This window comes from Elgaria multicarinata, chromosome 7 (genome assembly GCF_023053635.1).
Source record: "Elgaria multicarinata webbii isolate HBS135686 ecotype San Diego chromosome 7, rElgMul1.1.pri, whole genome shotgun sequence".
NCBI lineage: Eukaryota > Metazoa > Chordata > Lepidosauria > Squamata > Anguidae > Elgaria > Elgaria multicarinata.
Genome location: NC_086177.1, coordinates 87,458,723 through 87,471,302, shown reverse-complemented (window position 1 = coordinate 87,471,302; position 12,580 = coordinate 87,458,723). Strand labels below are relative to the sequence as shown.

The window sequence follows — 12,580 nt, the reverse complement described above, 5'->3', positions numbered from 1 at the left end:
AACTCTATGAACAATTTTAAAAGTTGTTTGTTCTCTCTCTCTCTCTCTCTCTCTGGTAATGTTAAAATGAAAAAAACTTAATAAAAACTTATTTTTGAAAAATTGGGGTTGAACATGTGTGCTTCCATGCTGTGTTGGGAGAGCACACAGCATTCAATGAAACAGATCAAGTGAAAGCAAAAGCTTCATTAAGTCGTCAACTATTGGTGCAGAGCAAGCTGTGGAGGTTGAGAAGGAGCCTGGTAGTGCTTGCTATGTGGAGAGAAAAAGAGGATAGGCTAGCAGTCTGCACTGTATAGAACATAGGAATGCTCAGCTTCAGTCTAAAGTATTTAGATAAAGCCTTATAAAGGCACAGAATTATGCAGATCTTAGGGGTAGGGTTGCCAGTTCTTGGAAGAAACAATTCTGCTACTGGTGGAGACATCTTCTGGATCAAAGGGAAGAACCAGAGTAAAACCTGACCAGTTCAGGGCATCACCCCTCAAGAAAGAGATGAACAAACTGGGATGTGTCCAGAAAAGGGCGACAAGATGGCGAGGAGCCTGGAGATCAAATGTTATGAGGAAAGGTTTGACAGTATTGGGTATGCTTGGCCTGTAGAAGAGACAACCAAGGGGCAATATAATAGCCATTTTGAAGGGAAGGGCCATAGCTCAGTGGCACAGCACATGCTTTGCATGCAAAGAGTCCCTGGTTCAATCCCTGGCATCTCTAGGTACAGCTGAAAAAAACCTTGGAGAGACAGTGCCAGTCAGTATAGATAATACTGGTCTAAGAACATAAGAGTAGCCCTGCTGGATCAGACCAAGGGTCCATCTAGTCCAGCACACTGTTCACACAGTGGCCAACCAGCCCAGGGACACACAAGCAATTCATCCTCCCACCCATGTCCCCCAGCAACTGGTGTATATAGGCTTACTGTCTCTGATACTGGAGGTAGCACATCACCATCAGGACTATGAGCCATTGATAGCTTTCTCCTCCAGGAATTTATCCAAACCCTTTTAAAGCCATCCAAATTGGTGGCCATCACCACATCTTGTGGTAGTAAATTCCAATTCCATGGCATGTTACAAAGATGTTATAGATGTTGGGTCTTTTTTCATTTATTTCTTTTTGTTGGCTTAGTGTGCCCATGGCACATCTGAACGCATTACAGGCAAGGATGTTTGCATTAGATAATGGATCAGCCTTCTCCGTGATGGGCTGTGTACTGAGGCCTCTACACGTATCCAATCGATTCACATATGCAATAAAGCAGAACCAATCCCCCTCAAGTGTGTCTTTGTTTCTTTGCCCTCTGAAGGATCTGACCCACACCTGCTGGTACCAATGGATGGAACCAAGAGCTGTGTAACTCCAGACCTAATATTAAAAGTCAACTGTTATGACTTTGTGTTTTCTTTGTTGCCTTTGGGTGAACAATAAAAGGTTTTAAAAGGGAAGAATTCCCTGATGCTATGAGCTGTTTGACAATAGAACAGTCTGCTCAGAAAGTGACAGAGGTTTTTAAGGAGAAGCTGGATGGTCACTGATCAGGCATTTCCACCATTGGCATGGAGTTGGATTAGATTACCTTTGAGTTCTCTGAACTCTGTGGTTCATTGGGTTGGATCTAGAGTAGCACTTGGTGGCATTCTGCTTGTACTGGAGGAATGGAGTGAGGTAGCAAACTCTGTGATTTCTCCTCCTGCCTGCAGTTCCCTGTGCTTCCCGAAAAGCTGCTCTGGACAGCTGGAGAACACTCTAGACCAGCATGAGAAGCAATGCAAGGGGCTACAGGGGGAAGGGGAATCGGGGAAGGAGAATCCATGCCCCTTCTTTCCAGAGGGGAGCCTGCACTGGATTCCAGTGCCTTCTGTTCACAGAAAGGCCAATATGGGCCGAACCCTGTGTTTCTATTCATCTAAGAATAGTTGTTTCTTGCTTGTAAAAAGAAGGTGGCCATTTCTATCTCTGAAACAGGAAGGGAGGGGTGGGGGGGGACACCCCTAATTTTTGTAAGGTTAATCGTGGGCATCTTTAGTTAGAGATGCCAAGAACTGAATGGTCTGACTCCATATTAAAAACCAGCTTCAGGCATTCGTATGATCTCACCAGAAAGTAGAGTCAGGAATCATGATAAGGCAATTTGTCTGGAACATTTATCCTGGATTTAGCATGATTGTGTGAACATGGCCTAAAAGAGTGATTGTGAACAATTTGCTTGTCACATGAACACTCATCATTGATTTATTTTCATGGTAAATTGACCACAAACAGGCCCATTACAATGAACAAATTATGTAAACATCTGATATGAACAAGTTTAGATTTTTTATTTTTTGCCAAACCAACCAAGACCATCTGGGTTTATCTGGGTTAAACATTCTATGAAGCTCAGTGCTTTAACCCCATAAAAAGTGCTGGCCCTGGAAACTTGCACTATCCATGCTCACAAATCTTTCTCAAGCTGGCGATTAAAAATCCAATGTAACAACAACTAATGCTTTCAATGGCTCTGGCAATCACTGGTAACCATCAACACATTGATTCATCTCCAGTTGGTCCAAAACTTACAAAGGCTGTTCTTGCATATATATATTGTATCCATCGTCATACGATTACCCCAAAATTAAAGCATGAAGTACTTGAAACAACTTCAAAGGCCAAGCTTGCACTTCTACTGGTTCAGCCTTTTTACTGGCTCATGTTTTCCATTTGGCTTCAACATCTTGTTCTTGCTGATGCCTTTCTAGAATTTCATTTATATATATTACAGCTCTGGTTGGTGAGACAAGCTAATTAATACCGGGATGGAGGCTAAGGATTGAAGCAATCTCATACCTTCTGCTTGGGGGTGGGAAATGGAGGATGCCACAATTTTGTTGCATTATGTATACATATCATACCATACTGAAGGTGGCCAAGTGTGCCTTAGGAAAATTCATTTAATCAAAATATGTTTAACTGGGATTGTTTACACTGTTATCTATTGCCAGTTTTGTTAATCACTAAGCTCAAACATGTCAACGCAGAGGAAACACGAGATCCACTATTTCTTAATTAGATTTTTTTCTAACAAAACAATAAAGTAGAAACAGGCCATTTTGCAATGAAAAAAACCACGATGCCAAGTATAGTCTGAACTTTAAAAAGCCTGATGCATTGGAGGTTTGCAAACAGGAACCTTTCCCCCACTCCCTTACCATGATGTCATGATAACAGTTACCTAAATCTTAAAAGCCAGTAATGTTACAAAGAATATTGTTGTGATCATAGAGCCCAAGTTGAATAATGGAAGCCATGAATTTGTATCACTGGCAAAAAAGAGTGACCACAAGTGTAAGATGGCAAAAACAACATGATCCATCTGTCTCAAGTTAGTTTGTACTATGGCAAAACACTTACAGTATACATGATACAGCTATCATGTTCTGATTCTGATATCTGTTTTATTTAACTGCCACTTTAAAATACCAATTTTTAATGGTGCCATAACATCTCTGGCCTAATGTCAACTCTAAGGCAAGAAGAATTTGTCATGAATTCACTCTTGCTCAGACAAAAGAAGCAAATCTGATTTTGATTGTGGCACATATAAAGCTAGCAACTAGCCTTGTTTTTTTCATTTCGTTTTGTTTTATTCAACACAAAGCAGTGCCTACTATAACACATTTTATGGGAGATTTGCTAGCTCAGAGCTTTCTGAAGTGATCCAAGGTCTAAGATGATGTAAATGTGAAATAATAAAAAACTTAGCATCAATCCAGCTAAAACCAGTCATGAAAAGTCCCCTTGAAACCAGTAGAACAAGTTGGTTGTAACTAAATTTATCCGGGCTGGATCCAGGATTTGGAAGGGTGTGCCTCCACCTGGTTTTCAGGGATCTCCTATCACCTCCACACACCATAGCTCACCCCATTCAGCAGAGTCCTCCAAGTCTTTGTGTAGCATTTTCAATGGGCTGGAGGGGAGGGGGGATGGAAAGTTCACCAGCCCCATTGCTTGCACCTAAATCTGTATCCAACCCTTTCAATGGTACTTTGGGAGCTTTCAGACAGAGGGTTCTTAGCACTACCTCTATTCCATCTTTCCCTCCTTAGCAGATTTATTTATTTATTTATTTTTGTGGAAAGAAAAAAGATGGAAGTTGCTGTGGGAAATATGGAGGGGTTACAGGTGGAAGACAACGTTGTTTAAATCCCCTGCCCCTTCTAAAATTCCGTGTTTGTTTGAAGCAGGAAGATTGAAAGATAAAAGCCTCACCTGGAAGTATCCTTTTATCACAACAAACATAGCTGAATACAAGTAGTTAAATATGTTTAAAGATATTTTTAAATAATGTTGATAAAATTAAAGTTTATATATACACACACATATTAGCATTTCCACAAATTTGGAGCAGGTTTATTTCTTGCTAAGCACACTGTCAACAAAGCTTTCCTTCTATAACTGCAAATAATAAGAACTAGTAATTTATTTTAAAAATGTATATGCTGGCTTTCTGTGAATTGCACTCAAGGTGGCTTAACAATGAGGTAAAACATCATAGAAATATAAAACTACAAATTACAAAATACATAACAATTAAGAGCATCCAAGTGAAAACAATACTGAATAAAAGAGCAGCATTGTCAAAGCAGTATCAGACATTGTACCACAACAAAAAGAAGTCCAACTTTAGCCATCTGATAAAACACAGAAAATTAAACACGTTGAAATAGGATGACTGACTGCCCAGTCTGCAAAGGATAACAATTTGTTGTTTCCATCAACATTCCATGTTGTTTCCATTCTGCATGTGCTCTTCCATTGCAATTTTTACCAACAGGCAAGAAAAGACCTATTATGTCCTATTATGCAATGTCTCCCTGGACGATCCCCTGAGTCACTCCTGATTAGTCTACTTCAGGGCTCCAGTAAATCTACCACTGAGCAGGTGGCCAAATTCCTGAATTTGGCCATCCGCACCAGATCGCTTATGGATGTTGATTGCGTTTAAATCCACAGATTAGCAATTTTATTATCTATATATCCCTCCCTTTTTCACTATGCTAGGCTCCAATAACCCAATTCTGTTCCCTTTTCAGAAACCAACAATCTAGTATCTTTAGTGATTTTGTAACACTCCTTCTTTTTTATCCCTACTCTGTATTGTTTTATATAATGGTGTATCTTCTTGTTTTATATTGGTCTGTTGACTGTAAATAAAGAAATACTTTATTTTAAATTGCATTAAAATGTTGTTTATTCGTTCAGTCGTTTCCGACTCTTCATGACTTCATGGACCAGCCCACGCCAGAGCTTTCTGTTGGCCGTTGCCACCCCTAACTCCCCCAAGGTCAAGTCTGTCACCTCCAGAATATCATCCATCCATCTTGCCCTTGGTCGGCCCCTCTTCCTTTTGCCTTCCACTTTCCCTAGCATCAGCCTCTTCTCCAAGGTATCCTGTCTTCTCATTATTTGGCCAAAGTACTTCAGTTTTGCCTTTAATACCATTCCCTCAAGTGAGCAGTCTGGCTTTATTTCCTGGAGTATGGACTGGTTTGATCTTCTTGCAGTCCAAGGCACTCTCAGAATTTTCCTCCAACACCACAGTTCCAAAGCATCTATCTTCCTTCGCTCAGCTTTCCTTATGGTCCAGATAATGTGCCAAGCAGATCTCCATGGGAAATAAATAAATCTGAAAATTAACATCAAGACCTGAAATATTCTCTCTCACTCTCTTACACACAAGCACACAACTTCTCTGATTACCTTATCACATTCACAAGTATTAAGTAGCAGTCCTGTAAACCAGTGAAATGATATTTGCTGCCCAATTAATTTTATGAGGGCACAGTCCTATGCCCCTTTAGACAGAACTAAATCCTGCAATTCCCAGCATGGCTGGTTGGGGAATGGTGGGAGTTGTAGGACATCTTTTCTGTCTAAATGTGCTGCATAGGATTGCACCTTAAACCTCGTTTATCATAGTTGTGAAAATGTCATGTTTCCACTGGGAATGCCAGAACATAATTCGTGCCAAGGGCTCAGCCGCATGAAGAGGGGGGAAAAGTGCCTTCAGCAAGGGTAGAGTGCATATGTAGAGTTTCAACATATCAGGGCTGAGTGAAGAGGGGGTCTCAGAAGTTTTCCACTTCCAGAGGGATTTGGACTACCCCTCTACTCGCTTTCTATTAAGCATTGGGCAAATCTCTCCATATCAACTATACTGGAATGTTTATATTTTTCAAGAACTCGATACCAATACTAGTGTATTGATTGATTGATTTGGAAGTATATGTGCTGCCCTTTTATAATCCGAATGAAGGAAGGAGCTTTGCGTGCCGACTCAAAAGTAAACCCCCACTGAGTTGTGCAATGCGACTTCTTCCTAGGCGCAAATAGAATTAACGAGGAAATTGCTCCGCTTACAGTGTCACTCTATTCAGGTTTACACAGAAGCAAGTGCCACTAGTGTTCAATGGCGCTAACTCCTAAGTAAATGGACACAGGATGGCAGCCAACTTTAACACTTTTAGCGGGCGGATCCCGCCCGAGCCCTCCTCCTGGACTTCTGAAGGATCCCCTCAGAGCGCGGCTCCTCCACGACTAGCCCCGCCTAGCTTTGGGCTCGGGCTTGGCGAAGTTGGCCTCTGCATCAAGTTTGAGCCGAGCGCGTTGCCGTAGTCAAGGTAATGGATCGCGGTGCGCGTGCGCAGACCGCAGCTGCTCTTCTAGAGGTGAAGGAGGAAGGACAGCGTCGGCTTCTGAGGCGAGGGCAAGCTCTTTCCCGGCCTTGCTGTGAGACGTGAGTTCCTTCGCGTTGGCGGGCCCGCCCGCGTCGGTTCTCTCAACCCTTCCCCGCCGCGTTCCACGGGCGCGAGGCGTCTCCCGACTTCGCTGCTTACCTGAAGGGGCCGTTAGGCGCCTCTGGCTGTTGAGGACGAGGTGGGGTCGGGGGCGCTGGGTTTAGATTGGGGGAGAGGCCGGGGCGAGGCCTCGGTGAGGCCTGAGCCCCAACTTGGTACAAAAGGGCTTGACGAGCGGTTGAGACGACGGTTCTCTGTGGCAGGAATAGGTAACCCGGTGCCCTCCAGGTTCTTTGGACTACAGCTCCCATAGTCCCTGACCATTGGTCATGCTAGTTGGGGCTGATGGGAGTTGTAGAGCACCGCGGGGGGCCTTCCCCTGTTCTGCGGCCTGACAGAGTCGCGGTGTCGCTCTAGCGTATTCATAGCATCTCTGGTGAAAGCCCTCTTCCACCCCCGGCGTAGGGACCCCCTCCCTCAGAGGGGCTCAGGCCGCCCAGCAGAGCCTTGGAAGTGCCCATGAGGAATGCGGTGGGAGCGGATCCCCCCACCACACACACCGTGTCTCAGGGCGCTGCCTTCGGCGGGAGCCCTTCCTCGTGAACCGGACGGAATTCACCAGCTACCCCCAGTCCCTTGCTTGAAATGCAGTTAATCCGGCCTGAAATCTTGGAGAACTGCTGCCAATCAGTGTTGATAGTACCGGGCTAGGTGTACCAATGGTCTGTGTCAATATAAGGCAGCTCCCCGTGTTCCTATTCTTAAATAAGCTCAGAAAACGCAAAGGTGGAGGAGCAGGTGGATGTTGTGGTAACCCAGCCCACAGGTTCGTAGCAAGTGCCCTGGGGGAAATGATGGAAAGTCATTGTCTTGAGTAGCACATTAATTTCTGTCCCTTCACATTCCTTGCGATGCTGAAGGAGGGGAACACACTCCCTACCACTGTCCTCCTTTGCATGTTGTCTTGCGCATAGAGGAGGCTGCAATCTTCTTTCTAACCTTGTCCCTACATCTGCACAGCCAAGGAAAATGCAGTTATTTGTTTAAGTCCCTTCTTGGTCATCTTTTATGTGAATTTTAAGGGGTACCTGCAATTGGAAACCTTGTAATGAAACTGTGAAGACTAAATTAAAAGGAATTAGGGTTTCTCAAAAGCAGATGTTTTCAACTACCCAATCAGCCCCAGAAATGGGATCTGTAGTCCAACACCTCCAGAGAGCATTAGGTGTTGGACAAAGCTGGTTTAGTGATTACAGTAACTTCCATCTTTGTTGCTGTGGTTTTTCTTTGTTGATCTGAGTGAAGCTACTGTAGTAACAAGGCCTGTTCTTTTCTTTTTTAGGAGAAGACATCACCATGTCAGCTGCTCTTTTGCCTAAACCAGTAATGAGAGGCCTCCTGGCCAAACGTCTGAGAAACCACCTTGGAATTGCGTTCATCTTCAGTCTTGCATGTGCGACTGCATACAAGGTCGGATTTTGATGTGTTAAAAAATCAGTATGTGGGAGGTTAGGGTTTTTTTATAACATTCATGGCACAATCCTATATGTGTCTACTCAAAAGTAAGTTCTATCAAGGTCAATTAGGTGGACTCCCAGGTAAATGGGTACAAAATTGTAGCCTTAATTAAGAGGTTCAACTTTTCCAGCAAGACAGTACCATTTTGTCAATTGGTTCATATTTTGTAAGCACTCTAGTCCCTAAGATTGTGCACTGAAAAGTATTTCTTTATAAAAATTTGGCCTTAAGTAAAAGTAACAACCAAAATCTAATTTTGACTATTTCATTTAGCTTCTAGGTAAACTATACCTTTTTAAAGTTTTTCAATCTTGTCTTTTTATTTTCAGTTTGGTGTGGCTGAACCGAGGAAAAAAGCATATGCAGATTTCTTTAAAAACTATGATTCTGTGAAAGAGTTTGAGGCCATGAGGAAAACTGGGGTGTTTGAATGTACGGGATTCAAATAATTGCAAGCTGATATCTAGGTAATTTTAAAAACCTTGCAGTGTTTAACTTTCTTCAAGGAAATGCTTCTTTTTAGTTCGATATGAATGTTTCACTGTGTAATGTATACCCCATGGTGGGTGACAGTAATCTTTTAATAAGCTCCTCTGAGTTATATAGAACATCAAATATTTGATAATAGAGGATAGCATGAAGGATCAAACAGTGTGGCTCTGTAGTTGTATTTAATGCGTTGCTGTTTCAAAACATACTGTAGTTCTTGCTAGAAAACATTGTGAAAAAAAGGAAGCTGGGTGAGGGCAATGATAAATGCACTGGCCCCAGAAATTGAAAAAAATATAGAACAGGAATCCTGTTATGTACTGAACTGTCAAGTTGTCTGATGGCTGTACATTATCTTGTATTTAATTCTTCTGTTTGACAACATCCCTACTAATGTTCTGTTGTGAGCATACTGTTATCTGTCCCCTGGTCCCTAGTTTCCCTTGGTTATCTTGGTATGTTCTTAGTTCCTCTAATACTTGGCCTCTTTTCCTGAATAGCTATGATGTATTGCTGCCTTTAGCTTTTCAGCCATTTTACAAAACATACTTGTTCAAAGCATACCGTTAGCTCTTTTGACCCTAATGGTCCAGCTGATAACTATAGATCCAGTGGTATCCATGTTTATCGTAAATATCACTAGTCTGTCTAGTTTGTCCAGTTTGGTATGTAAACTCCTAAATCTTTGCATGCTGTGAAAACTAATGTCTTGCCAGTCCATTGTTTAGATGTAAACTGATGTGTGTCTTGAGAATGTGAGAACAGATTCCTAGTTTTTATGATTTGTATGTTTCTCTTTCAGATCCTCCTCCTTGGAGACCTAAATATTGAAAATCACTGTTTCTGTGATCGATACCTTATGAGCTACTTTAGTGCTGGTCGTGCTGTAATGTTGCTCATTAAATGAAGTACTTATGTCAAATGATGCCTTGACTTTTTCAGTTGTTGACAAAGCAACATTTCAACCTGGATGGGGAGGAAGAGGTAGTATTTGTCACAGAATAGTAGTGTGTGAGAGTTGAAATGCTCCTACAGCTTTAAGTGGCCAGTTGTCTTGAAACTTTCTTTTAAAAATGTTTTAGAGAAGGAGTGATTGAGATACGAATGAGTGAGAGGAGAAATCCACTAGGCTTAATTTTGGATCATGGCAGCTTCCTTTTTACCTCTTGCCTCCAAGGGAACCAGGCAGGGAAAAAAGTCAATGTCTGTGTTCAGACAACACAATAGTCAAAGTTTGGGTAATAATCAATTCAACAGCTGTTTATCGAAGAGGTACTACCCCACAATATGATAATAATCAACTGTGATGTGAGTTAGGATCTGCATTGAGTTGACTATTAGTCCATGCTGGGTTGGCTCACTCATCACCCACACTCTCTCTCCCCTCAGTCCTCCCGCTAGTATCCCATCAACCATTGCTGCTGAAAATTTATCCAGCTGGCTGGACTAGAACAGCAGCTGCCACTTTGACCGCTTTTGCTTTGCAATTCTGTTGCTGATGAAATAACGAAAGGTGGCTGGGGAAATAGCCAATGGTTTCCTCTGCACAACATGGTAACGGTGGTTCAGATAGCTAACTCTGCACAGCATTGGTTATTTGCATGGGTTATTTCGGCCAGATAATCAACTGTTGGTTAAAAAAACTCCTGCCACCCAAAACAATAACCCATGGTCGGTTAAATAACCAACTGACAACTATTTAAAACCACCATGGGTTATCGTGTTGTCTGAACCCAGTCAACATTGGTCTGTGTTTGATAATGGCTAAGTCCAATTTTAAGGGTCTAGTGGTTGGACCCAGGATTTTTGTACCTGGTCTATCCTTTTAGAAGTTACTGTTTCTAAAGGACATATTAAATAATTCATAGACACCAGAAGCTAGATCTGGATCTACTGGTAGACATCTGGTTGACTTATAGTAGATTTTCAAGGATTTCTAACTCCCAGATTTTGAACAATAGCAAAAAATGACTGTTGAAATGAAAAGTGCTTGGAATGACCAGAAGATACTTTTTGAGTTGAAGGACTGTGAGCTTCTTTCAGTTTGGGTACTCAAAACAAATTCTTGGGCTCAGAATTAAATAAGGCTTTTAAAATTAAAGAATTCTAGGTGTCTTTTGCACCAGATTCAGTGTTTGAATGAAAAAGAAAGTAGATCCCACAAGCCTGAATTCTAGCCACCCCTGCACCAGAATACGGCAACGATGATTAAGAGTTTGCCTTATGGTAAGGATCTGATGGCACAATTGGAGAAGGGGGAAAGAGCAAAGTTTATCTTTTAAGTTCTTGTTTGTAGAACATTCTTCTCCAACCTGGTGCCCTCCCAGATCTTGTGAACTTCAAGTCCCATCTGCCCCAGCCAGCATGGCCAGTAGTGATGAATTTTGAGAGTTGTGGTCCAAAAATCTGGAGGGCACCAGATTGGAGAAGGCAGGTGTAGAGCATCCTTGAAATGCTAGTTGCAGACTCAAACTTCTTTTGTGTTACGTTAGGTTTTGCCCAAGTATGCCCTGATCCAACTTTAGTATATGCAGTTGTGTGACTATTTTTGGATGGGCATGCACACATCAGTATGTAGGTTTGATCTGCATTCAGAACACCCTTTGTGGTCTCCCTATAACTTCGACTTCGCTTGTACAAATCGATACAGCCAGCAGCTGATTTCTGCACCCTTCCACCAAAAGGAAATAAACCACATAGAATCTGACAGATTTGAGATATTGACCCTATTCTCAATTAACATTGGCAATTCATGGGTTAATTAACCCATGATTTGCCACTGCTACATGTCAACAATCCAATTGTCTGTTGCACTGGAACAATCTCACGTTGGAAAATGAACCTGGTAGAGTACTGCAGCATCCTTAGCGATGTCTAACATGTGCTGATAATTTCAAAAGATTATTTTTCTTTTCTTTTCCTTTCTGGGTTGGACCAATAAATTTTGCCAGTTTTGACCTCTTTAGAAATCTCACAACAAGGAGGGGCAGGGGCATAGGGCTGGAATGTTCTCAGATATTATGGGAAAAGTGTTAACACATCATGTAAGGTATAGAAGCAGCACTTGGTATTGGTGTCAGCCTGCTTGCAAGGTTGTGCACGTCTTTCTGGACACTTCAGTTTTGACTGAAAAATGAATCACAAAGGTTAACAAGAAAGAGGTATGCAGTTGGAGCTGCATGGTTAACACACGTTACTTGGAAAAATCCTTACATGCTGTAGTGAAATGCAGTCTGTATACATACAGCCTTATGTGTTATCAGGTCATGATTCTAGATTGGGATAATAGTAACTGTTTGTATCTGTAAATGCTGCTTCTCTTCAGTTCATTAGACAATTTTGGGTGTGTACATAATAGAATGCCATTGGTAAATGCTTAATGTTGCTTCCACAGCCAACTGTTACAGGGGACAAGTTGCAAGAAAATAGTTATAATAGGATAATATTATTACTTTAATACAGAGGTCAACATTAATACTGTATGTTATAGTCAAGTCACTGAATTTCAGACCTCTTAACATATGTATACTTCAGGCAAATACGCTGGAATAGTTCTGCAACAGCAGCACAATTTGCTTGTATGACACTAGCTTATTTCAATATCGGCTGACATGGATATGCGTCCTCTAAGAAGCTAATGCTAGCAGCAGCATGAGACAGCTGCTTGAAATACGCCTGTGTGTGTGTGTAAAAGAAACTTCCACCCACTATGTTTTATCACCTGTGGGCAAGAACCATACTATTCCTGGCCCAAATCTTGGCTTAGCTGTGAACTGGGTGGCCTTAACCAAGGC

The 12,580-nt window shown here is 42.0% G+C and overlaps 1 protein-coding gene across 1 annotated transcript; it reads left to right on the top strand.

The window, feature by feature from the left end:
- The first annotated feature begins 6,671 nt into the window (after positions 1-6,671).
- On the top strand, positions 6,672-9,708 carry LOC134401768 (cytochrome c oxidase subunit 6C). The gene is made up of 4 exons (XM_063130991.1): positions 6,672-6,778; positions 8,122-8,249; positions 8,627-8,764; positions 9,589-9,708. Exons 2-3 carry the CDS (start codon positions 8,136-8,138, stop codon positions 8,744-8,746), a joined length of 234 nt encoding a protein of 77 aa, XP_062987061.1. The 5' UTR covers positions 6,672-6,778; positions 8,122-8,135; the 3' UTR covers positions 8,747-8,764; positions 9,589-9,708.
- Positions 9,709-12,580: the final 2,872 nt, after the last annotated feature.

What these genes read in the sequence shown, in the direction of transcription:
- LOC134401768 (XM_063130991.1), top strand. Translation starts at nt 8,136, where the DNA reads ATGTCAGCTGCTCTTTTGCCTAAACCAGTAATGAGAGGCCTCCTGGCC. An exon ending in CATGTGCGACTGCATACAAG is followed by an intron (nt 8,250 to 8,626) that starts GTCGGATTTTGA and finishes TTTTATTTTCAG; the next exon opens with TTTGGTGTGGCTGAACCGAG.